Below are 23,551 nucleotides of genomic sequence, written 5' to 3' on the forward strand. Positions count from 1 at the left end.
GTATTTTTATTTTTTCGTCAAGTGCTACCAGTAGTTTCAAAAGCAACAAGATAGCAAATAATTAACCAAAGATTGGTTAGATCGTATCTTTAAGAAAAATTGAAAAAGCTGCAACTAAACCCTTATTTGGGCTCCATTTTTCCTAAAAAATGTATTTTTTCAAAACTTATTTTCAATCATACTATCCCATAAAACAATGTTACGGTAAATTTTAAAAAAAAAAAAAATCATATTCTTTAACCACATATTCTCTCAAAAATTCTTATCCCAAAAAATATTTTTCAATAAAAATAAAATAAAATTACTAGAGCCTAAACAGGGGCTAAATCAAAATATGTGAACTCAAAATGACAATCGATTTGCACAATCCTTGATCTAAATTGATAATGGAATATAACCTTATACAGAGGATGATTTTATCAACTTACCAAATGAAATAGTTACAACATGTGATGATGCTAAAACTTCGAAATGCAATGTTCCCTGGTTTAACATGAAATGCAACTTCTTTTGATTATGTGACACAATGTGAAATTCTTTCAATCAAAATGAGTATGTTAACTTTCTCAATGACAAATTAATTGGATTATTTTCTGGAGAAAGTGAAGAATTTGTCAACTTTAACGAAGTAATAAACCATACAAACCAATTTTACCAACATGACTTTCTAAATATATTGTTGTCAAATAGTATCACATCACATAAGTTAATCTAGAAACGAAATTGTTCAATGATGCTATTAAGGAATCTAGACCTACCTAACGGTCTTTGCAATGGAAAAAAAATGATTTATCATACTTTCAATAAACATATTATCTGTTGGACAATATGTTGGAAAATGAGTTTTTCTTCTGCACATCTCATTAACTCCAACAAATGATTAAGGACATCGATTCAAACTAAAGAGGAAACAATTTTCAATGTCTATGCTTTGCAGTGACCATTTAAAAGGCTCAATAACAAAAAGTGCCTACTGTTCGAATATACATTCGTGAACATGTATTCTTTAATGGAAACTATATGTCACACCATCTCTCCAAGTTTCAATAAAAACAATAAAAGTCCTGATAAAAGTAGAAAATAAAACGAAATAAAGACAAAAAAATATTATGTATAAAAAAGTGTTATTGTAATCAAAACATTACATTTCAGACTATTTAACTTCTTGACATTATGAGCCTGTTTGTGAGTGATTTTGAGAATTGATTTTTTGATCGTTAGGAGAAAAGTGGGGTCCACCTGTGAGAGAAGAAGTTAAATATGACGGCTGGAATAGTGAAATAACGGTCAAAAAATAATTTTTTTGGGTGAAAAAATCGTTCCCAAACAGGCCCTATATACAAAATTTCATAAAAAATAATTAATTAATTAATTCATATGTACTGTATTTTTTTTTTAATTTTAATTTTTCCCTTTAACAATATCAATTACTTCAATTACTTTCAAAAGCAGTATTAGTATTTCAAAAACATGATGCATATTATTCATCCGATATATAAAACATACTAGGCAGGTACTTATTTCTAGTATCTTAAAAAGGATTGAATATTAAAAAAAATTTCTATGAACACAATATTGTAGGGTTAGTACCATTCAATATCATGGAATATGCAATTAGAACTTGGCCAATATGAGGAACCCGAATCACGATCCCATTACCGTTTATTCAAACCCAAACACGACTGCATCGGACGTTTTTGGTCACCACAGTTCCATCCTTTAAAACAATTGATTCACATGCCGATGCTCTTTTTCTATCACCGTCGCGGCAGCCTCCCTTTTTGGTCCCACCAACTCCGGCCACGAATTCTTACCTGTAGTGAATTCATATCGATATTCAAAAATGTTAACTTTTAATACCACAATTTCGATTACTAGGCATGATCCATTTCAATCCAACTCACGAGAACCAATAATTTATATTATTCTTCTTAAAAAAACATAGATAGTCCCCATTGCGACCATTCAATATATATTAGTTCGAGATAATTCAAGAGTTTTATTTTTATTTTTTTTTAACTGATCTAACACTGGGATTCTCCTTCATGCAATATTAGTTAGCAATTTCTATAATAACATCACAGCCGAAATTTCTGAATGTAACTTTTCTGATATATATAGCACGCAAGCATGTGGGATTGAGATAATCAGTTTTTACTTCTTTTTAAGTTTTCATTTTCATTTTCATTTTCATTTTCCTTTATGTGTGTTTTATCAAACGGGCTTGATTTTCATTTTGATTTTTAGACGGTTAAAGTATATCCCTTCAATTACAATTTTTTTTCTTGTTTGTTTTTGTTTATTGAGGAGCAATCAAAGAGTTGAGTTATCAAGAGTGACTTGTGTTCCGATAATAATATCAGGGTGTAGCCATGTGATGTACGTTTGAAGTTATTTCTGAAAATTTCATAAACTGTAACTGCTATGGTTTAACCACACATTCTTCTCGAAAAATATGATTAACTATTACAAAACTTATTCTCAAAAACTCTATTATTAATCAAGCAAGCTCATAGAACTAATAAGTCAAAAAGAAGATATCAGAGTGCAGTTGCATTTTCACTTTTTTGAATACACTCTTCTGTATATTCGATGGTCTGCGTTAATAAGAGAACCAAGGAGCGAGCTTCCTATATAAGTTTGGCATCAAGATTGGTGCATATATTAAGGACGTGCAACTCCTTTACCTTAGTGGGAAGCAACCTTTACTTTAGAATAAAACACACCATCCACATATTTTATCAAGTCAACCTTCAAATACGCTCTCTTGCGTGTAATCACAAACAAATGTCTCAAAAAAAAAAAAAAAAAAAAAGAGTCGCATCCTTTTCATTAAATTAAGATGTGAAAGCGCTTTTATCTCATTTGCACAATGATTCTATGATACAATAATTGAAATATAAGAAACTCACAATCACATTGATAATTCACGTTATGTCTTGTATTAGAAAAATTCGAGTAACCTATATACTTTTATGGTTAAAATAAACACTTGTTATTACCACGCTCACTTTGATTAGGAAGCATAAAGATCAAACAAAGACTTCTTGATATCTTCCACTTACTTTATTGTTCACATATCTTTTGAATTGATTTAATTATTATTTGAATTCTTTGAGTTGACTAATCATAGAGAAAGTTGGAGCCAATATAAGTAAATACTTATCTTGATAATCTGATTCCCAAAGAAGTTGCAAATTATATCATGTGTCAATCATTTTCTCATTAAGTGACATCCTAAGCGTGAAAAGTGTATAGAGGAGGGGTTGAAAATGGTTTTCTATGTCATATGACGGAAAAGAGATTCTCTTGTGTATATAAAGGAACCCATGAAAAATAATGCATGGCGAAATCATCGAACACCCCACCTCTCATGCCCTTATCTCGCTTTCTCTGATATGAGTTGTTGAGGAGAATGTTGTCTGGTACGAAATCTTTCATATGAAAACTGCACGGTGTAATCTGGATGATTTCGGACCAGGCTTCATTCCCCTCAACCAGAAGAAATGCATATGCAGCTTTTCTCGATATAAGTGCATATATTCTTGTACAAGTCATATTCAAGGGAAGAAGAAGGTAAATCAACCAGAAAAGCACAATATGTTCCAAGTAGATAACTAGGCAGTGAATTTAGTGTTCACTTCCTAGATTTTTATTGGCAGTCTATCTTCTCCATGTGATTGTAGAATTTGGGTACTTACTTTTATCCACCCATACAGCATCAACTTTTCCCTTGCAGTTTCGGGTTTAAGAATTTCTAATAATCATTATACTTAATACATCACCCCTAAGAGGAACACAGTTTCCATTATTTCTAAAATACACGTGTCATTTTAGGACGTGAAATGTCTCACATGTCTGCTGCAAATATCCTTAAAGTGCTTCTCCAACGAGAAACGCCAAGTGTGGAAATACTTCAATGGATTAATCAATCAGTGTCATGATCTTGGGAATTTCGTCAAAGTCAAAAACTGGCTTTGTCATTACTTTACCGACTTAGTATCATATGATGGCTCAAAAAATTTGGGCCACTCAAATAAAGATCAATTCAATTTATAGATCTTGTTTGGCATCAGAACCACAAGAAATGGTCATCTTAAAGACATAAATTACTTCAAATACTGTACAATATTAGAGAGAGTGTTTTCAACAATCATTTGCTCCTCATAACAACCACTACGCCGTTGTAATTTTTGGCATCTTAGTTTACCTCCACACTAGATTTACATCTCTTGTGCAGTTAAAAAAATAATGGGGTGCCTAGTTTATTGCACTGGGAATACCTAATTGAATGGTCTTATAGCTTATTAAGATATCCTTGGTGGTAGTAACAGTAATGGGAAAATATGATCCAAGGTGAACATCTGAATTTTAATCTTTTATTATTTGTTGGGATGGGGTGAGTGTTGTGGACCACCTGGGGTTATGATATTCCGTTAGTATTTAAATTGTGTTGAATTCAATTTTTCCAAGACATTTGAACCTCAACATAAATTGAAATCAATACAACCAAACTGATAGGCCCAGGTTTCAAACGCTAAAGTAGCATAAAGCAGTTTATACAGTATGCAGACAGCTAAAATTTAAGATAAGGCCAGTAGAAGCATAATAAATGAAATATTAGGTACCATATCTGCAAAACTTTGGTAATAACTGCATAATGGTCATTTACCTCCAATGGAGTACTCCAGTTCAGTATAAAGGCATGTGCGAAACTAAGTAGCATGATATTTTTATCAAATCTATATAGTAGAATGCCAGGCTCCGTTAGGTGGTAATGACCAGTTGAGTTCCACTCAAATCTCTTTCGAAGTCTTCTGTGTCATAGGACAATATGTGGCATACCGGGAAACAGGTTTCTGTTTTCTTAACGACCAATTACATCACCATGCATCTGCATACACTAATCAGATTATAGAAATGCATGCCAAAACACAAACGAATGAGGGTTTGCTTAAAAATTATTACTTTAAGTAATAGCAGCTGTTCATAATGCATAACATGCAACTCCGGTTATTAACATACAGGGAACCTGCTGCTAATCATATTAAATATCATAAAATATTACCAACAAGTCTCAAAAAGGTTACACAAAACAGATACCTAGTGCAACTATCAGCTCATTTCAGAAATCTTTTAGAGGCACTGTAGCTCAGAAGTTAAGAAAGCAACATATAGAGAGACTTACAGGCTGATAAATCTAAAGCAGCGTCAACAATGGAAAGCCATCGAACTTGCCTTCCCAGTACTGTGCAACGGGCGAACTTTGATATTCATTAAACGCCAAATGTGTGGGTCCATTATTTTTAGTAGTTTCGAATCCTACTTCGGGAGATTTCAATTCTGTTTCCCGATTCTGGTTTGCAACTAGAAGTTTATACACCTTTCACTACAGTGGTGGATAAAATGCTCATGGTGATAGGTGTAGCATCTTATTTTTGAGTCAGCCTTGGTTGGGAAATTTTGGTATCAGACTCATATATTTCGAACAATTTGTGTCTTTTGACAATAAATCTATAACTAAAGACAATGTGGATTCATCAGGCAAAATTTTTCTCTCAGCCATTTTCTGAAGAAGTTCAACCACTTTTGGGGCATCATTATAACTGTGAAATCCTCGCATAAGTGTGTTAAAAGTTACCACATTGGGTGCACAACCTTCCTTTTCCATCTTCAAAAACAAATTATTTGCCTCCTCCATTTTTCCATCTTTACAAAGTCCATGAATCATGATGGTATACGTAAAAACTGTTGGTACCAAGCCCTTCTGGGATAACTTCTGAAAGAGCACACTCGCAACGTCAAGCTTTCCTGATCCACACAATCCATCAAGGATGCAATTATAGATTTCTATGTCAAAATCAAAGCCAGATCTTTCTAGAGTGTGAAACAGTTCCATTGCATTTTCAAGGCAGTTGTTTTTGCAAAATCCATCAATTAAAATACTATAAGTAGAAGAATCTGGGGTCACTCTGTGGACTTTCATCTGTTGAAAAAGTGCCTGTGCATCCTCAACATTACCAAGGTGAAACAGACCGGTCAACAAAGTGTTGAATGTAATTACATTTGGCTTGTATTCTCCTAAAACCATTTCTTTAAAAAGCCTAAATGCCTCTTCTAATTTCTGACTCTTGCAATAACCATTAATCAACACATTATAGCTTACAACATCTCGCTTGTGGCCTCTATCTGCCATCAAAACAAACAACTCCCTCGCATCAACAATCCTATTCTGTAGGCAGAACCCATTCATCAATACGTTATATGTACAAGAATTGGGCTCTTCACCTCTCTGAATCATCAAGTTAAACAATCCACTAGCTTCATTGGTCTTCCCCTCCTTACAAAGCGTGTGCATCAAGATATTAAACAATATCACATTAGGACGAATGCCTTGATCCACCATTTCAATGAAGAACAGCTTTGCCTCCTCCCATTCACCGCCCTCACACAAACCATGAATTAAACCACTATATGCAACCAAGTCTGGCCTAAATCCTCTATCCTGCATCTCCAAAAATAACTGTTTACCCTTGTCCAACAATCCCTCTTGACAAAGGCCATGAATAAGTGTGGAATAACAAATTAAACTAGGCTTAAATTTTAAATCAGACCTTCCATTCCATTTCCCTGCCTCTTCATGCAAACGAAGAGCCACCTCTGCTTTTCCACTCCTACATAGCCCCTTAATCAAAGTCCCCCAAGTCCAGATACTTGGTTGAAATCCCATTCCAATAATTTTATTGAACAACATAACTGCATCATCTACCTTATCTTCCATAAACAGCCCTTTAATCAAGGAATTAAAAGAAACAACATTTGGACTATACCCCCTCTTAAAAATCCCACCCATAACAGAAAAACCAAGAACAACATTTTTCATGCTACAATAACAATTGAGCAAAATGTTCAGTGTAATATAATCAGGCAATAAATCAACTTCAACCACCCTACGGTACATAAAAATCACATCTTTATAATTCTTGGTTTTGGCAACAGCACCAATCAATTTGTTAACTGAAGAGATAGGTGGCGCGGGATGCATTTGGAGCATCTGATAAAAGGAGGCAACAGCATCATTGGTGTTGATTTCAGTTGGGAATTCCGTCGTGTGTTTGGGTTTTGATGGGTTTATGAATAACGATGAGAGCTTACCTCTTTGAGCAGTTCTTGGAATCGCAGAAGCTGCTGAAGTTGTGCGAATCATTTCTTATGCTCTATACAAGAACATACGAACGCACTGACAGACACCCGCCCGCCTGCAACTCGAAGGGTTCTCGTATGGGAATTTGACATTGAACCCGTTGGCATCAAAAATAGATTTTTTTACTCTCTCTTCTTTCTTTTCTTTTTTTTTTAATAAGGAGTTTTGAGTCTTTTGATACCGTGATTTTTGGAAAATGTGCGGTTTAAAAATTAGGAATAATGCTGAATAAAACTCTCCAATTGAATTGAAATGAGCGTTTCTTTTTATGTTAAATATTCAAATGGGTATCAAAATCAAGAATCGAAGAATTTGGTTCGATTCTCAATTAAAAACCAAGAATCCAAAAATGGAATCTCCCTATTATTTTCAATTTTCATATATTAAACAAACCAAATCGTTTTAATTTTTACCTGGTTCATTTGTCACTTAATTAATTGAATCCAATTTATCATTTTCCTGTTCAGCCTAAACTTTGTAATTCAAATTTCAAAGAATCAAAATTGGGTGACCTAAATTTTTCTCAATCATTCTATCGTTACTCGAATGATCGAAGTGGAGCGATTTAGCCTCTTTTCATCTCATCCATTTTTTTTCGTATTTATTAAATTTCATCCACTTTGATCAAGGTAATTTGTATACATTGGTGAATTGGTCTTGTTAGAAAACATTTTCTTTATATATTTTTAAATTGATCTATGTTATTTTGTAAATGTTAATACGGTGTTGTTATACGACTTGAGATTGTACATGTTATTAGTTGAATTAATGCAATATTGTTGTAAATATTAAAAATTTAATTATGGTACCGAACCGAACTAAGTTCGTATTTATTAAATTTCATCCACTTTGATCAAGGTAATTTGTATACATTGGTGAATTGGTCTTGTTAGAAAACATTTTCTTTATATATTTTTAAATTGATCTATGTTATTTTGTAAATGTTAATACGGTGTTGTTATACGACTTGAGATTGTACATGTTATTAGTTGAATTAATGCAATATTGTTGTAAATATTAAAAATTTAATTATGGTACCGAACCGAACTAAGCCAAACGAAATCGAATCGATGTGATTCCATAATTAAATTTAGACCTGGCGGTTTCTAATTACTAAATGTCCAAATCAGGCAATGTCCAATCCTAATTAGGGAAAAAAAATTAGATTAACATGTATTAAAAAAAGAGTTTATAGAGAATGCTAGAAAAATAGAGGCTGAATGGGGGTGATTTTTATTTCTTTCTTTTTCGTTTACATTTTGTTTAAGTGAAAATAAATAAGTTCTTTTACCTTGTGCCAATATGAGCCAGCGTTCTAAAAGGCGGGCTAAGCAGCTTCTTTAGGCTTGATTCGTGACGGAAACACCAAACCAAATGGCTTGACGCCTTATTTAGCAGGTAACCATTGTCGTTGATCACTAATGCGCACTAATCTTTTTTTTTTAATTACAATATTTTAAATTAAAACTGAAAGGCTGATTTATTCACTTCATCTCCCTTCAATTCAAATTAGTCACTTGAAACCTTGACCAAAAGAAAACTTCCAAAAATTTCTATCGATTTACTATTTAGTATTTTCATTTGAAAGTTATCCTTTTGTTGGAAAACTAGAAAAAAAAAAAAAAAGTATAAAGTTCCTTTAAATCTATTTTAGATGTTTGATAGATATTATTTTTTATTATTGAATAACTTTTTGATTGATTAAAAATTAAAATAATATGAAAATTAGAAAACATCTTTTTACGCTTTTTTACCTTTCCTAAGCTCACCTAACTCGTAGCTTGGTCTTCACGCATCGCCTTATATTATGCATTTTAGAACACTAATGTGAGTAGGTACCATGGACAGAGATATTGGTTTTATTTTAAAAAGTGGTGTTCTCAATCATGGTCAATCTCACGGGTAGCAATTTAAAAAGATTAAATATATTTACACTATAATTTTTAATAACTAACTTATATTTTAATTTGTATGGAACCCTAATTACAATATAAATTACGAGGGTCAAGTTTTGGTACAGACAACATTGCAGAAGAGAAAGTTACGCAAAAATTTTTGCTGGCAAAGGTTGCATTTGTATGAATCCCTAATTAAATTTTAGAACGAAACCAAAGTTGCATGTGACTATAACTACTCAGATTCTTTAGATTTTTATCAAAATGGTCATATAAAAATGTGAGTAATTGAAGTATTGCCTTTATGAAAATGTAATTTCACTTTTTGCCTACAACCAAAGCTGTGTGAACAACCTTTTATTATTTAAATATTACTTAAATTTCTACGTAATAGTACCTTCAAGTTTATTTGAAAGTGTACATACATACATACATACATACGTACGTACGTACATACGTACGTACGTACGTACATACATACATACATACATACATACATACATACATACATACATACAGAAATCTCATTTTTTTAATATCATTTTTATTGTTTTAATTATTTATCTTTCAATACTGCAAATGAAAATGGCCAATTAAATAAGATTTTATACCTAATTTGCCGCATAATTCTTAGGCCTAATAAGTAGCTCTTGGAAGTTAAATTCGAGTGGACACAAACATCTAAGCTTAGTTACGTAAAAAATAAAGAAAATATGAACATTCCAATACCTAATATATTTAAATAATTAAAAATTATGTGGTCAGTAACTTTAAAAATTTAAACTACTTTGCTCAGCCGACTCGATAAAATTGCTGTTCTGGACATTCTATTGAATAAATAAGACAAGTCTCCAGCTGAAATATTTTTAATCTAAAAAGATCAAAAATAAGAGCAAGAAAATGAAAAAAACCAAACCTATCATCTTTTGTGTAAAGTAACCTTAAAATTTAAATTATTTCTGTAATGACGTATTCAAAATTCCTAGAATTCCTCTCCAGTTTCAATCTGAACACTTCAAATCTCAGCAAATCCTCTATTTCCCCGAGCAGTTTTAGTGCAAAATACATACATACAAATCTTCAAATTTGCAGGAAAATATTCTCTTCACGATTGATAACCAAGAATGCAGAAAGGTAAGTTTATACGAGCATGTTGTATATCATACGTATGTGCGTACATGATAAAGAAGGATTCATGGACCCAGACCCCAAATTTATTGAAAATAAAGCTTAGTTTTCGATTGTTGCTGTATATATATGCATTGCATTATCAATGATTATAATTTTCCCACGTCAGATTACACATATACAGAGATCCTTTTAGCCTCTTCCATTGGATTAGTACTCGCTGCAGCGATGCATTATCGGCTAAAGAAAATAAGGGATCAAAGAATCGTACCTCGGATAAAAGTTTCAGATAATGGCCAGGTTGTGAAACTTGAACGGTTCTCCCATTATGTAGGTAAATAATATCAAATCCCTTCTCGATTCTATGCAGGATCTGGTGCATATTTTGTTTTCTTTTTTTACACACACTGTACGTGTGCATGGGTGCTTGCAGCCAGACAAATGGGATTCGGTGATAGAAGAGAATGTCCAAACCTGTGCAAATTAGCTTTTGATTATATTAGAAAAGCTGATGGATGTGAAGAAGACATATATGCTTTCTTTGCTGGTGATCCGGACGCTGATTCTCTCTTTATAAAGTTGGTAGAAGAGTTAGAGAGATGTATTCTTAGTTACTTTGCATTCCATTGGAAACATGCTTCTCATATGATCAGTCAGGTAATATATACACATTGAATGTATTGTTAATTGTTTTAGATATAAATTAAGCACCTCATTTGATATAAATTTTGTTGATTAGGGAGAATCTTGACATGATTTTATGTATTATTTCAGGTGCTGAGTGCTGAATCTGAGCCCAAAAAGAAGCTTAAGCACATTGTAATGGCAGCAACTAGGTAGATATATTTCTTCGTACATTGAAATTTAAAACTTTATGATTTGCTTAGAATAAAACATTCACTCGGGGCTTAGTTCCCAAGAGAGTTAACCCTAAAAAGGTCGCCATGCACCATATAATTTCGGGTGAAAAGGTGCAACATTTATCCTTATCGTACCGTCCATCCCAACCGTAAAAATGAAGTTGGTCCTCATAAAAACTCAAAAAGTTTTCAGTCACAAAATCAAGCATTATAAAGTTTTATGTGTCAATCTCACCGAGATTTGGACTATTTTGGTCGTTGAGGACTGATTCTGTAAACCATATGTTGAGGAGTAACTTGATCCATTTTAAAGTCTGACGACGAACTAGCTGATCGGACAATATGTTGGGGACCAGAAGTGCAAGTTTCTTAAAATTCTATCACACCCTGAGCAGTAACAAATTAGTGCGTGCATTCTTAACAACTTTTAGAAATTCTAGGCCACCAAATTAATAGTTTCCACTAATTGGAAACAATGTTATAAATTTTAGTAATTTTTTGTGCTTTTCTAGTAATAAATAAGCTAATTTATCCCTTTTTCTTTTTTTTTTTGTTGATAAAGAGAGCAGAGATTTGAAAGGGTGACAAAGAATCTGAAGGTGGCAAGAGTTTTTACAACCTTAGTAGAGGAGATGAAAGCTATTGGACTTGTATCTCTTGACGATTCACAGTGCACAGATGTTATGGTTCCCATGGCTCATAAAGACAGAAGCCCTGTTCTCCTCTTCATGGGTGGTGGGATGGGGGCTGGCAAGAGTACTGTGCTTAAAGACATTCTCAAAGAGTAAGCACACAAATATGGTATTAATATCCAAAAGAAAAACATGATGATGAACGGATCTCAAAGATTAAAATAACGTTTTTGAATAGTTAAGATAAATTTAACTTTGCACAGAGAATCAGTAACTGATCTGTGGTCTAAAATGTGGTATTCTATTGAAACAGACCATTCTGGGCAGGAGCATCTGGAAATGCAGTGGTGATAGAAGCAGATGCATTCAAAGAGTCAGACGTAATTTATAAAGCCCTTTGCTCCAGGGGGCATCATGACATGCTTCAAACTGCTGAACTGGTACGTCTGTGTTCTTGTCTTCTCCGAGCAAAAATCCAAAGCTCTGTTCATCAATTCCTGTCGTAAACAAGATTAAATAACTTGAAAAAGAAAGTCCATTAGATATCTGTCATTTATAAGCAACTCTTGCCGGGGCATGAAATCTTAGTTTTTGCAGCATATGATACTGAATTCTTCAAGACATGCATGCACTTCAAATCATGGAGATTGAGCATCCCCTAGTTGTTCACACCGTAGCACGTTCCACAATTATAAAAGCAGGTAGATGTTATATCATTAAGAGGCTGAACATTGAACATGATATATACGGCGTTATTGAGCATTCTTTCTTGGGGAAAAGAAGTGAAAGGGAAATTTTCTTAATGATAGGAACTATTTGACACCATCTAGGAGCATTCCCTGGATCTATACAAAGATGAGGCTACTAATCCTCATATAAGAATGAAAGAAACTGTCTATTTCCAATCTCAGAACATCCAATGTATCAATCCCTTAATTATGCACAATTTTCCCAATTTTCCGCGTTGTTGGAATTGGTCTCCACATAGGTATTTTCTCTGTTATCAGTGAGATAAGGCCACAAGTATAGCTTCTATGGTCTCTTTGTTAAAACCCTGTCGATATCTTTCCCATGCAAGCAGATAAATTAAACCTGAGCAACCATGAACCCATAGTCTCTCCCATATGCAATAGACACTGTAATTATCATCAATCTCTTTGCATGCCATGAATTTCTAAAATGTCTTGCAAAAATACCTGCGGAAAAGGAAAAATCATGGATTCCGCACAATAAGCACTCTAATCATCCACCATTTTCCATCTGAATATTCTATCTTAAGTTTCTATCATTTTATGGCATAAAAACCCAAGAATGTAGGTAGATATGAATAAGGAAGCGCAATAGGACTTCTATAGGCAGCCATTGTACTCTGCGCATATTGTTTACAATTTATGGCAGGGTGCAATGACTTGTGTCTTACTATAAGCATTGGAGAGGTCAGCCAGATAGTCTTGACATTAACATTCTCTTCCTTGTTGGTCATTTTGAAATTTTTTCGTCAACAATCTCTAATAACTCTGAGAAACCAAACCATATATTTCACCAATTTTTATCAAAATTTGCTAAGCCCCTATTTGGTATCGATTAAAATTCAGATTTTAATCTAAGTCAAAGTTAATAATTAATTTTAATCACTTATTTTATGAGTCCCGCACTTTTCAACCACACATTTTATCAACTTTTATCAAAATCTACTAAAATCTGATTTTAATTCCTACCAAAACAGGGGCTAAGTATCTAAGGATTAATCTGTTTGTACAAGGATATTGTACAAACAGGTTTACAGGTGCTCCCAGCGGTTTGTTTTATTTTTATTTTTTTGCCCAACACCCAATAAAATATCTTGATATGAGAGACTTAAGAAAGCGCCATTATCTCATTTTTCATTATCAGAATTGGAAGATCATGTGAATTTGATTGGATGGATTAGTTGTGCATCAGTTAGCAGCAATGTATTACACGAAATAACTACATTTTATACATCAAAACCAAAAGATCACATGTTCAAACTCCAATTCTTGCCATCTTTCAGGCACTTTGATTCTCTTTTGATAGTTCATTCCCAACATATCTGTTCTTGTCTATAGGGTTATATGCTAGTTTCAATCACAATTTATCATAGTGGGAACTGTAATATTATTCTAGAAATAAATCATTTGAAAAAATGTTCAAAAACTATTACCTAAGTATATCAAAAAGTACCCAGAATGCAATTGCAATTGCACTTTGCAGGTGCACCAATCATCTACAGATGCAGCATCATCCCTCCTTGTAACAGCACTCAATGAAGGGCGAGATGTGATCATGGATGGCACACTCTCATGGGTGCCATTTGTCGTGCAGACAATAACCATGGCCAGGAATGTTCACCGCCGCAGGTACCGCATGGGAGATGGTTACAAAGTGGATGAAGATGGAACTATTACTGAAAAGTACTGGGAACAAATTGATGAAGAACAAGAACAGGATGGAACTAAAAAGAGAAGGCCGTACAGAATAGAGTTGGTTGGGGTTGTTTGTGATGCTTATTTGGCAGTTATCAGAGGAATAAGGTACACACAACATAAAATGTTGCTGCTATTCTGATTTCCAAAATTCATTATAGGAACGAAGTGTACAGTAAAAAAGCCCCATGAACTACCATTTATCCTTATGGTGACTTCCCAAGTGGAACAAAAGGGAAAGGAACCATAATAAAAAAATTCCCCCCAAGATGAAATTTACTTTATGTGATCAACATTTATATTTAAAGAAGAAATATTTTTCATCGATAAGCGTTGTCTTAAGAGTAGGAACTAAGAATTCAGCAAACCGATGTTTTTTCTTCCCTTTCACAGGAGAGCTATCATGTGTAGAAGAGCAGTGAGGGTGAATTCACAGCTGAAATCGCACAAGAGATTTGCAGATGCATTTACAACATACTGCCAATTAGTAGACAATGCTAGACTCTACTCTACCAATGCATTAGAAGGCCCACCTAAGGTATCATTAGCTTAAATCAAAATGTTTATTTTTCCTTTGCAACATCTATCAATCTGTTTGTGTTTTCTCCAAATATTAGATACTAACATGACTGTGGTTGTGAAGTTAATAGGATGGAAAGACAAAGACAAGACTTTGTTGGTTGACCCAGATGAGATAAGCTGTTTGAAAAAGGTAGGCAGGTTGAATGACGCAGCAGATTCCATATTTGAACTCTATAAACGACCAAATCCTGCTTTTGAAGCAGGCTCGGTATGGAAAGACATAGTTCTGTCGCCTTCAAGGCTGAACATCCAGAAAGAGCTGAAGTATTGCATTCAGAAAGTTGAAAGATTGAGAGAGTGATTTGAGATCATGACAATTGCAATTTCACATTTCTTCTCGTTTCACATTATGCATGTACAAGAGAGTGTGGATCTGTAGGAATTAAAACACGGAAGGGTTTTCTACTGAGAGATCAATTATTTGAGTTTTACTAAACTCTGACTTCACTTTTTGACATGAAAAAGTTGGGAAGGTATAATTTGAAAATATGCAGTTTCTTGTCCATGCTGTGAACGTTTGAAAACAGAAACTTACAGGCATTCATTCATGCGACTGTAAAAGTTAGGAGCAAAATCCTTAAGGCGTATTTTGAACTTCACAACCTTATACTTAAAAAGTTCTATGCATGGTAAAGGAAAGGTTGTGGCATCTTTGGTGAGTGATCATCAGTGGAAAAATAATATTGAAATTAGAATAACATAGAAAAATAATTGAAAGGTCATAAAAAGATGTTTAGTATCTTGTTATCCACCGACTATGTTCCTCAATTGCTTCTGAGCAGCTGACTGGTCGTAAGCAGTTAATATTTAAGTTAACAAACCAATTTTTATGTTAAGCACAAAACTTACCTTGACATTGACTACAAAGAAAAGGGTATAAAGCTCGTCTAGTCGCCAAAGGGTATAAGCGGTATAAAGCTCGTCTAGTTGCCAAAGGGTATACACAAACCTATGGCATTGACTACACAGAAACATTCGCCCCGGTGGCAATGCTAAATACAGTTCGAGTTCTTCTATCCCTAGTAGTGAATCTAGACTGGCCTCTTCAACAACTTGATGTCAAGAATACATTCTTAAATAGAGAGTTAGAAGAAGAGGTCTACATGACAATACCACCAGGATTCAACAAAAGTGGTAAGGAAAATCAGGTTTGTAAACTCAGGAAGTCTCTATATGGCCTCAAACAATCACCAAAGACATGATTCGATCTATTTGCAAAAGTGCTGAAGAGTCAGGGATATCAGCAGGGACAATCCGATCACACCATTTTTTTCATCAGTCTAGAGATGGTACTAAGACAATATTGATTGTATTTGTTGATGATATAATCCTAACTGGAGACAACATTGCTGAGATGGAAAGATTAAAGAAGTGTTTAGCTGCAGAATTTGAAATAAAAGATCTTGGACAAATGAGGTATTTTTTGGGTATGGAGATTGCAAGATCAAATAAGGGTATCAGTGTGTCTCAACGGAAATACATACTTGACCTGCTAAGAGAAACTGACATGTTAGGATCTAAACCAAGTGACACTCCTATTGAATCTGGAAAGATGAAGGACACAGGGAGCCCAGTGAAAATAGATAGATATCAAAGATTAGTTGGTAAGTTAATCTATCTCTCACACACTAGACCTGATATTGCATTTGCAGTCAGTGTGGTTAGTCAACACATGCAATCTCCCAAAGAAGCTTATCTAGAAGTAGTATACAAAATTCTCAGATATCTGAAAGGCACTTCTGGGAAAGGATTATTTTTCGGGAAAAATAAAAGGATGGGAATAGAAGTATTTACTGATGCAGAATGGGCTGGATCAATTGAAGATAGAAGGTCTGCTTCTGGCTACTGTACATTTGTATGGGGAAACTTAGTGACTTGGAGAAGCAAGAAACAGAATGTAGTGCCTAGAAGCAGTGCCGAAGCTGAATTCAGAGCTGTGGCTCAAGGAATTTGTGAAGGGCTGTGGATAAAGAAACTCTTGGAAGAGCTGAAAGTGAATGTTGAACTTCCAATCAGACTCTATTGCGACAACAAAGCAGCCCTCAGTATTTCCCTTAATCCAATACAACATGACAGAACCAAGCATATAGAAGTGGACAGGCATTTTATCAAAGAAAAAGTAGAAGATGGGATTATTTGTATGACATATGTCCCTACAACTGAGCAAACTGCGGATATCTTCACAAAAGGATTGTCACGACAAAGCTTCAACGAACTCCACAGCAAATTGAACATGATCAACATCTATAGTTCAACTTGAGGGGGAGTGTAGAAAGTCATATAATATGGAAATTGTAATTTATTTAGATTGTTACTTTTGGTTAATTGGTAGGTTGATTTATTTCCTTACTTAGGTGATTATAGTTTCCTTTTCCAATTTGTATTGTATAGTATAAATAGGAGGTATAGGGTTGTGTTTTGTAGAATTGTGGAATAAAATTTCAATATTCCAATTCCGTTTTCAATGATACTACCTGAAGAGAGATTGATTCTATTATTTGTCAATAATTCTACAATGTAAAGAGTTACAATTTATAATACGAAGGTAGCCGTAAAAAGGGAAAATTCAAATCTCCTAAAACTGGAAAGAAATCAATTTATACACCACACAACTCTAATTATGGATAGGAGATAATCTTACTATTTGGTATGATTCGAATTTCCACACTACCAGCTGTGGAGCATTCAGAACCAGACACAAGCATAAGCATTAGTGTTCCTTCTTGTGGAGGAGAGCTACATAATAGACATTACCACTCATTACAACTAGGCAATCAATGAAACTCAACCACAAGGCCACCTCTTAAATTTAGTCCCTTCTGGCTAAAGTCAACATCATGGTTCGTGTATGATTCAAAATGCAAGTTAGCTAGGTTTAGGTGGATCATTTTATTTTTAAGTAAATACAATCTTGCAGTGTTAGAGGAAGCAAATGAATACAAAATCCATAACCTTAAGGTTAATTATATAAATTTCACGTCACAGCAAGAAAATTTTGTTCCTAGGATCAAAATGCTAAGGCATGTACCCTTCATTAACTAAGTACTTAGGAAAAGTATAATCCCCACAGAATTGTCTACACCATCCCAAACTCCTTTTCAGTTAATCCAATTTTACATCTCTCAAAACAAATCTTTTGCAGTTCGGTTATAACATTTCACAAAATTCAGGAATTTCACATTTGAACACAGTAACAATATAGGTCTAGGCGGTAGTCAATCACTTGAAAATTACTTTGCCGCAGCCTAGCTTCCCCCATGCTTCAACAATTTCCACAGCACCAAAGACAGAAATTTAACCAACTTGTTACATATTTTTCAAAAAATGCTGCTCAGTGCATGCAAGAAATATAACTGACCATACTTCTCTTAGAATAGAAAACACAGAATGTTTGAGCGCAAGAGGCAAATCATACTCTTCCTAGAAAATTGCACCAACACAAACATGTAGCTGACAAAAAGTCAGTGCCCTTGATTTAGAATAACAGTTCCCAATGGAAAGACAAGGGAATGTTCGAATTGATGACCATAACTAATGAATAAATGTCAAGAGTAACTTCCCAAGAGTGGTAAGTGATCATGTGAAACAAGCCAATTGCTAATTTTGGTCGCGATCATTATCTTGTGGTAATCTACTGATAAAATTTAGTACTCATGATCCACTTGTTAAAATGTCCTTTCTTTTCCACATAGTAGAGTAATTTGAAAATGCGCAAGCCGTACAAGTGCAGTTAAGATTTTAACTTATATAAGCATCAGCCTGAACTACAATCAAGTCTTTCAATATTTAGTATCCCCTGGGCCCCACAGCATGATCAATCAGTAAACCAGCGTGGCTGAACCATTTTCCACATTTAATCGACGGTCAGTGGGACACGTAAACTACCTTTAATGGTTGTTGATGCAGTTTCCTGGTACTGTATACACCTCAGAAATGGGAAAGCCATGCATCCAATCAAGTTCCACATAAATTTCCCTAAAAGAAGAAAGAAAGGTTTGAACAGGATAACTCATTCCTCAGATCGAATCACCTCTGATTAATGGACATAATGGATACAAGTAACAATATATGACAGTAAAAGACAAAAACACATTCAAAAGAGTTGACAAGAGATGTTGATAACGATTGCCTTCAATAGGAGATTAAAAATCAGGTATATCATTCCTACATACAAAACCATGCAACACGTACTCATAAATGTATAAAATGCTGTAGCTGAAAGATTAAATCATATGGAATCAAACTACTGAAGAAATGGCAAGTATGCCACAGGCACCAATCGTTTGTGAACTCAAAACATATAAAGTCAGAATAAGCCCTGCGCCATGGCTAAAGTGTACCCCTTGGTCCAAAAATATATGACAAAATTGAGCTTGAATACTATTCTTGCAAATGTTGTTCTATATTCATTCTTAAAAGTGAAGAGCACTGATACGCTAGCAAGCACATACAGGATCGAGGAACGAGATTTGGGCAAAATCATTGACGATCTAAACAAGGTACTTAAGCCGCAAAATCATTGATGCTCTAAACAAGGTCCTTAGCACACAGCAAAGTGAAAACAAGAATATTTAGAGCCCGCCTTTCTGCTCCATGCATCTCCCAGCCAGTTAAAAATCCATCATGTGCATGAATCAGCAAGTATATTGGGTTCAAATAAGCCGCATGATAGTGATGAAGGAAAGTTGCATCAAGTCAAGGTGAAAACCTGAAATGATGGCACATAGAATTCTTCTTCTCAATGTAATCCTTATTACCATGAGCAAAAATCTAAATTGTAATTGTTTTAGGTATTTAGGCATGATTAACAGGGGATTTGAAGATGTAGTGCATAGATGAAAGTGGGTTGGATGTAAATGGAGAATTGCTACTATTCTATGTGAAAAGAAGATCTATATAAGATAAAAATTAATTATACGTGAGCTACTAAAGGACAAAATATCTATAAAATAAACATACTAGAAATTGGGATATTAAGATGGAAAAATATCTATAAAATAAAGGAAATAGAAATTGGGATATTAAGATGGATGTATGTTATGCTAGAGCGAATAACAAATGAGCTACTAAAGGACAAAATATCTATAAAATAAACATACTAGAAATTGGGATATTAAGATGAAAAAATATCTATAAAATAAACGTATAGAAATTGGGATATTAAGATGGATGTATGTTATGCTAGAGCGAATAACAAATGAGCTACTAAAGGACAAAATATCTATAAAATAAACGTACTAGAAATTGGGATATTAAGATGAAAAAATATCTATAAAATAAACGTATAGAAATTGGGATATTAAGATGGATGTATGTTATGCTAGAGTGAATAACAAATGTGAATACCCACCACCAAGTGGTGATGGCAAGAGTTTTTCAGGAAAATGAAGTGAAAAACAACTTGGATGGTTAGGACATGTCTTGCATAGACTTTAAACAAAAGTGACATGATATCAGTACAAAATGTTAAAAGAGGGAGACATATAAACATGAACAATTATGGTTGCATGAAATCTTCCAGTGGAACTAGCAATAAAAATTGAATCGTAAGGAGAAAAAAGATTCACGATGTCATCCAAATATTTAGGAAGAGCTTTAGAGCCTAGAATTATTATTCATCTTCCGTTTTCCTAATTGAAGAAATAACTGGAAAATGAAACAACTCTTCTGTTGTTTTTCGATGTTCTTATCATGAACAATAAAGTAAAATGCAGGATGCCCAAGATCACACGGTCACTGTTATCCGAGAGGTGTAAACAAGAGAGCAGAAACCTGGTTGGAATGTCATCCAAATGAAGAAACTTAAAAAGTATATAAGCATTGCAGATGAATTATAAGATACTTCAGATATCAACAAACATGGCACATGTTTCAAGAAGAGATGGAACTGCTTACAAGGAATCATTCACCTGATCCTGAAGAAGGAAAAGGGAAATGCTTTTATACATCTTAGTGACCTTGTAAAATGAAAAAAAAAAAACAAAAAATGTTACTCCAGGAAATCTGCGCTTCTTTAGTCCAGACACTAACGAAAAATGATAAACTGTTAATGTATGTCTATAAATCATCTCTCCGACTCCAATAAATTTCTCCAACCATTGCAATGAATCTAAATTTAGATTTTGCCAATTGTTTTACAAGAATGACAATAAATCCCATCATGGAAAATTCATCAATATCTTGCAGTTAGGAATCTATGTCAATCAATTAACATAGCCCCAGGTTTAAAGGATGCACTAACGCCAGTGTAATAATCGCCAATCTTAATAGTAGCGTCAATATTATTAATGAAATAGCACGGCACAATTTACCATTTAACTTAGTTGTCGGATATAGCTTCATCAATCACCTAGTTAAATGTAAAAGCCACATTCAAAAATGTGTTGAACAGCCTGACATCCACGCTATCTGCAGTATTTATGCACCACAAAATAATAGTTATGGTGAAAGTGCTTACAGCTCTCACAAAAAACTACCCGAACACTTTGCACAAGTAACTAAAAATGGCTATCAAGAGGAAGTTGATCAATCATCATATCATAGATTCATAATGCTCTTCAATTGCATATAAAATGTGAACATCAAAAGGTACACGAAACTCCGAATTGATTCTTAAAAACTTCAGAGTTACCACAACATTCGATTTCTATAGCCGCTGAAAATTGTTTTCATATTAATCTATTCCGATACAGAATTACATGCAATTCATATATAAAAATACATGAATCCTTATACATATGTGCATAAATATATAAAGCTAAGTGATCAATGCGTAAGCTTTTTGGGAGTTTGTTGAAGCCAAAGTCGAGAACATATAAAAGTATACAGAATTGAAGTAGAAACAGTCTAGAGTTCACCAAGAGATGATGCGCAGAAAATACGTGTCTTGCACACAGCAAATGGTTCTGATTCACACCATCAACGTTAGGATTGCAAATGACGCCACATACTAATTTACGCTCGGTGCAAACCCCGTTAAATTCCACCGACTTCCCCACCTCGTCATTAACGTGCATCGCCAGCCATGAGTAAACCCAAAGCTTGCGTGTTAAGTACTGTACGAATCAAAACCCTAAAGATTAAGCCGGAAAAGAAAATCGCTAGTGTGAGCATAAAATTAGAGAACTCTACTCATTCATTTCATAATAGATTTGAACATGTAAGTACAACTGAGCACTGTTTCAAATCCCTTAAACCTAAAAATCAATTAAAAACAACTCTAAAAAATTTATATGAAAGGGGGGAGATAATTCTATGATATTCTGTGGGCTAAAGATGCAAATACACCCACTACAAAGGATCCAAGATAAATTTACAAAACTATCCCTGCAAACAAACAACTCTTTCAAAGAGGCCCTCTCCCTAATTCTCACTTCTTCCCCTTCTTTGCAGGGGCTGCTTTCTTCGCCGGAGACTTCACAGTTCGCTTCATGCCCTTAGCCGGAGCCTTCCTCACTGTTGGGGCCTTCCTTGCTGCCGGAGCCGCCTTCTTAGGAGTTGCTGCTTTCTTTGGAGGCACCGGAGCCGCCTTCTTCCCTGGAGTTGTCCTTGTTGATGTCCTTGCTGCCTTCGCAAGCGGCTTCTTCTCAGCTTTGGGTTTCTCTGGGGCCTTCCTTTTGGAGGCTGGCTTTGACTTAGCCGGCACAGCCGCCTTAGGCTTTGCAACCGGCTTGGATTTGGCAGCTGGCTTAGACTTGGCAGCAGGTTTAGCCTTGGCAGCTGCCTTGGATTTGGAAGGAGCTGCCTTTGGCTTGGCTTTCGCCTTGGAAGGAGCAGCCTTCTTCTCCTTAGTGGTTTTGCTGGTGGCAACCTTGGGCTTGGCAGCAGGAGCCGGCTTCTTCTTAGCTAGAGCAGTAGATTTTGAAGAAGACGAACGAGCCGGTGGAAGCTTGTATGAGTTCTTGACCTTAACCAGCTTTTCAGAAGCCACAAGCTTCTTCAAGTGAAACAGTAAAAGCTTCCTAAAGTTAGCCGGCAGATTCTTCTGCTTGTCCTCAACAAACTTCTGAATCGCATGTTGACTGGATCCAGTTCTCTCCTTCAACGACACGATCGCCTCTTGAATCATCTGCATGCACACAAAATTCACCAGAATTTCAGATCCCATTTCACAAAAAATCAAAAACCCGTAAAATCAAACAAAAATGAATCTTAATTCAATACCTCAAAGTAAGGAGGATGAGATGGAGAATTGTGCTTTTTGGATGCAGCAGGTTTCTTCGGCTTGGATTCTTTCTTGGGCTTGGTAGGATTGGCCGGTGGATTCTCTTCCACGCCTTGTTCAGCAGCGGCCGACTCGGCCACAGGGTCGACGAGGACAACTGGTTCTTCAGTGGCGGCCATAAAGAATTATTTCCAGTATCAGAAAACTGGGACTAGGGTTCCGAAAATAAAGTGGGATCTTGAGAAAATCGTATAATATGGATCTATTATACTGAGTTCCTAGAGAATTTTGAGCGTTGGGGGTGAGCATTGAGTAAGAAATGGGGTGGATTTATATAGTAAGCGTTAGAGAGCTAATATCCAAACGCTATAGCCTGATTGGTAAAGAGGCCCTTGACGCGGATCCAGGCTTTTGCAAAATTTTAAATTTCGGCCGTTGGATTGAGATTTAATCTACAGTTGTGTGCAATAAATGAGTAGGATATGGATTGTAATGCAGCAAAGTTGGCTGTTTTCTGCTACCAAAGGTGTGTTTTTGTGCTTGATTGATCCAGGAATAACTTGAGATGCACTTCATGGAATTGAGTGAATTTTTTTTTATTGTGTAGGTAATTTCATAAGCTTTCTGGAGAGCATTCATTTG

At 34.9% G+C, this 23,551-nt stretch overlaps 3 protein-coding genes across 6 annotated transcripts; 1 reads left to right on the forward strand and 2 right to left on the reverse strand.

Annotated features, from left to right (window-relative positions):
* Positions 1-1,514: 1,514 nt before the first annotated feature.
* LOC111375539 (putative pentatricopeptide repeat-containing protein At1g12700, mitochondrial) lies at positions 1,515-7,334 on the reverse strand. 3 transcript variants are annotated; one of them, XM_022998375.1, is made up of 3 exons: positions 5,189-7,334; positions 4,673-4,894; positions 1,515-1,814 (listed from the first exon to the last, which is right to left on the reverse strand). In XM_022998375.1, exon 1 carries the CDS (start codon positions 7,205-7,207, stop codon positions 5,444-5,446), a length of 1,764 nt encoding a protein of 587 aa, XP_022854143.1. In that variant the 5' UTR covers positions 7,208-7,334; the 3' UTR covers positions 1,515-1,814; positions 4,673-4,894; positions 5,189-5,443. The 3 variants fall into 3 exon arrangements, with proteins under 3 accessions (XP_022854143.1, XP_022854144.1, XP_022854142.1); XM_022998376.1 differs by lacking the exon at positions 1,515-1,814 and having other exon boundaries at positions 4,110-4,903; XM_022998374.1 differs by lacking the exon at positions 1,515-1,814 and having other exon boundaries at positions 4,401-4,894.
* Positions 7,335-10,006: 2,672 nt separating this feature from the next.
* Positions 10,007-15,227, forward strand: LOC111375540. 2 transcript variants are annotated; one of them, XM_022998378.1, is made up of 9 exons: positions 10,007-10,233; positions 10,397-10,561; positions 10,661-10,884; positions 11,002-11,063; positions 11,650-11,871; positions 12,033-12,159; positions 13,952-14,271; positions 14,557-14,701; positions 14,807-15,227. In XM_022998378.1, the coding sequence occupies exons 1-9, from the start codon at positions 10,224-10,226 to the stop codon at positions 15,044-15,046; spliced, it is 1,515 nt and encodes a 504-aa protein (XP_022854146.1). In that variant the 5' UTR covers positions 10,007-10,223; the 3' UTR covers positions 15,047-15,227. The 2 variants fall into 2 exon arrangements, with proteins under 2 accessions (XP_022854146.1, XP_022854145.1); XM_022998377.1 differs by lacking the exon at positions 10,007-10,233 and having other exon boundaries at positions 10,306-10,561.
* Positions 15,228-21,851: 6,624 nt separating this feature from the next.
* LOC111375541 (histone H1-like) lies at positions 21,852-23,231 on the reverse strand. The gene is made up of 2 exons (XM_022998379.1): positions 22,909-23,231; positions 21,852-22,813 (listed from the first exon to the last, which is right to left on the reverse strand). Exons 1-2 carry the CDS (start codon positions 23,086-23,088, stop codon positions 22,115-22,117), a joined length of 879 nt encoding a protein of 292 aa, XP_022854147.1. The 5' UTR covers positions 23,089-23,231; the 3' UTR covers positions 21,852-22,114.
* Between the last annotated feature and the right edge of the window lie 320 nt (positions 23,232-23,551).

Source organism: Olea europaea, unplaced genomic scaffold, assembly GCF_002742605.1.
Source record: "Olea europaea var. sylvestris unplaced genomic scaffold, O_europaea_v1 scaffold1388, whole genome shotgun sequence".
Classification (NCBI taxonomy): Eukaryota; Viridiplantae; Streptophyta; class Magnoliopsida; order Lamiales; family Oleaceae; genus Olea; species Olea europaea.

Bases quoted from the DNA above. Each gene is read 5' to 3' on its own strand.
- LOC111375539 (XM_022998375.1), bottom strand. From the start codon at position 7,207: ATGATTCGCACAACTTCAGCAGCTTCTGCGATTCCAAGAACTGCTCAA.
- LOC111375541 (XM_022998379.1), bottom strand. From the start codon at position 23,088: ATGGCCGCCACTGAAGAACCAGTTGTCCTCGTCGACCCTGTGGCCGAG. The intron at 22,814-22,908 runs GTATTGAATTAA...GTGTGCATGCAG, and splicing joins CTCATCCTCCTTACTTTGAG to ATGATTCAAGAGGCGATCGT.
- LOC111375540 (XM_022998377.1), top strand. From the start codon at position 10,357: ATGCATTGCATTATCAATGATTATAATTTTCCCACGTCAGATTACACA. The intron at 11,872-12,032 runs GTAAGCACACAA...CTATTGAAACAG, and splicing joins CTTAAAGACATTCTCAAAGA to ACCATTCTGGGCAGGAGCAT. The intron at 14,272-14,556 runs GTACACACAACA...TCCCTTTCACAG, and splicing joins GCAGTTATCAGAGGAATAAG to GAGAGCTATCATGTGTAGAA.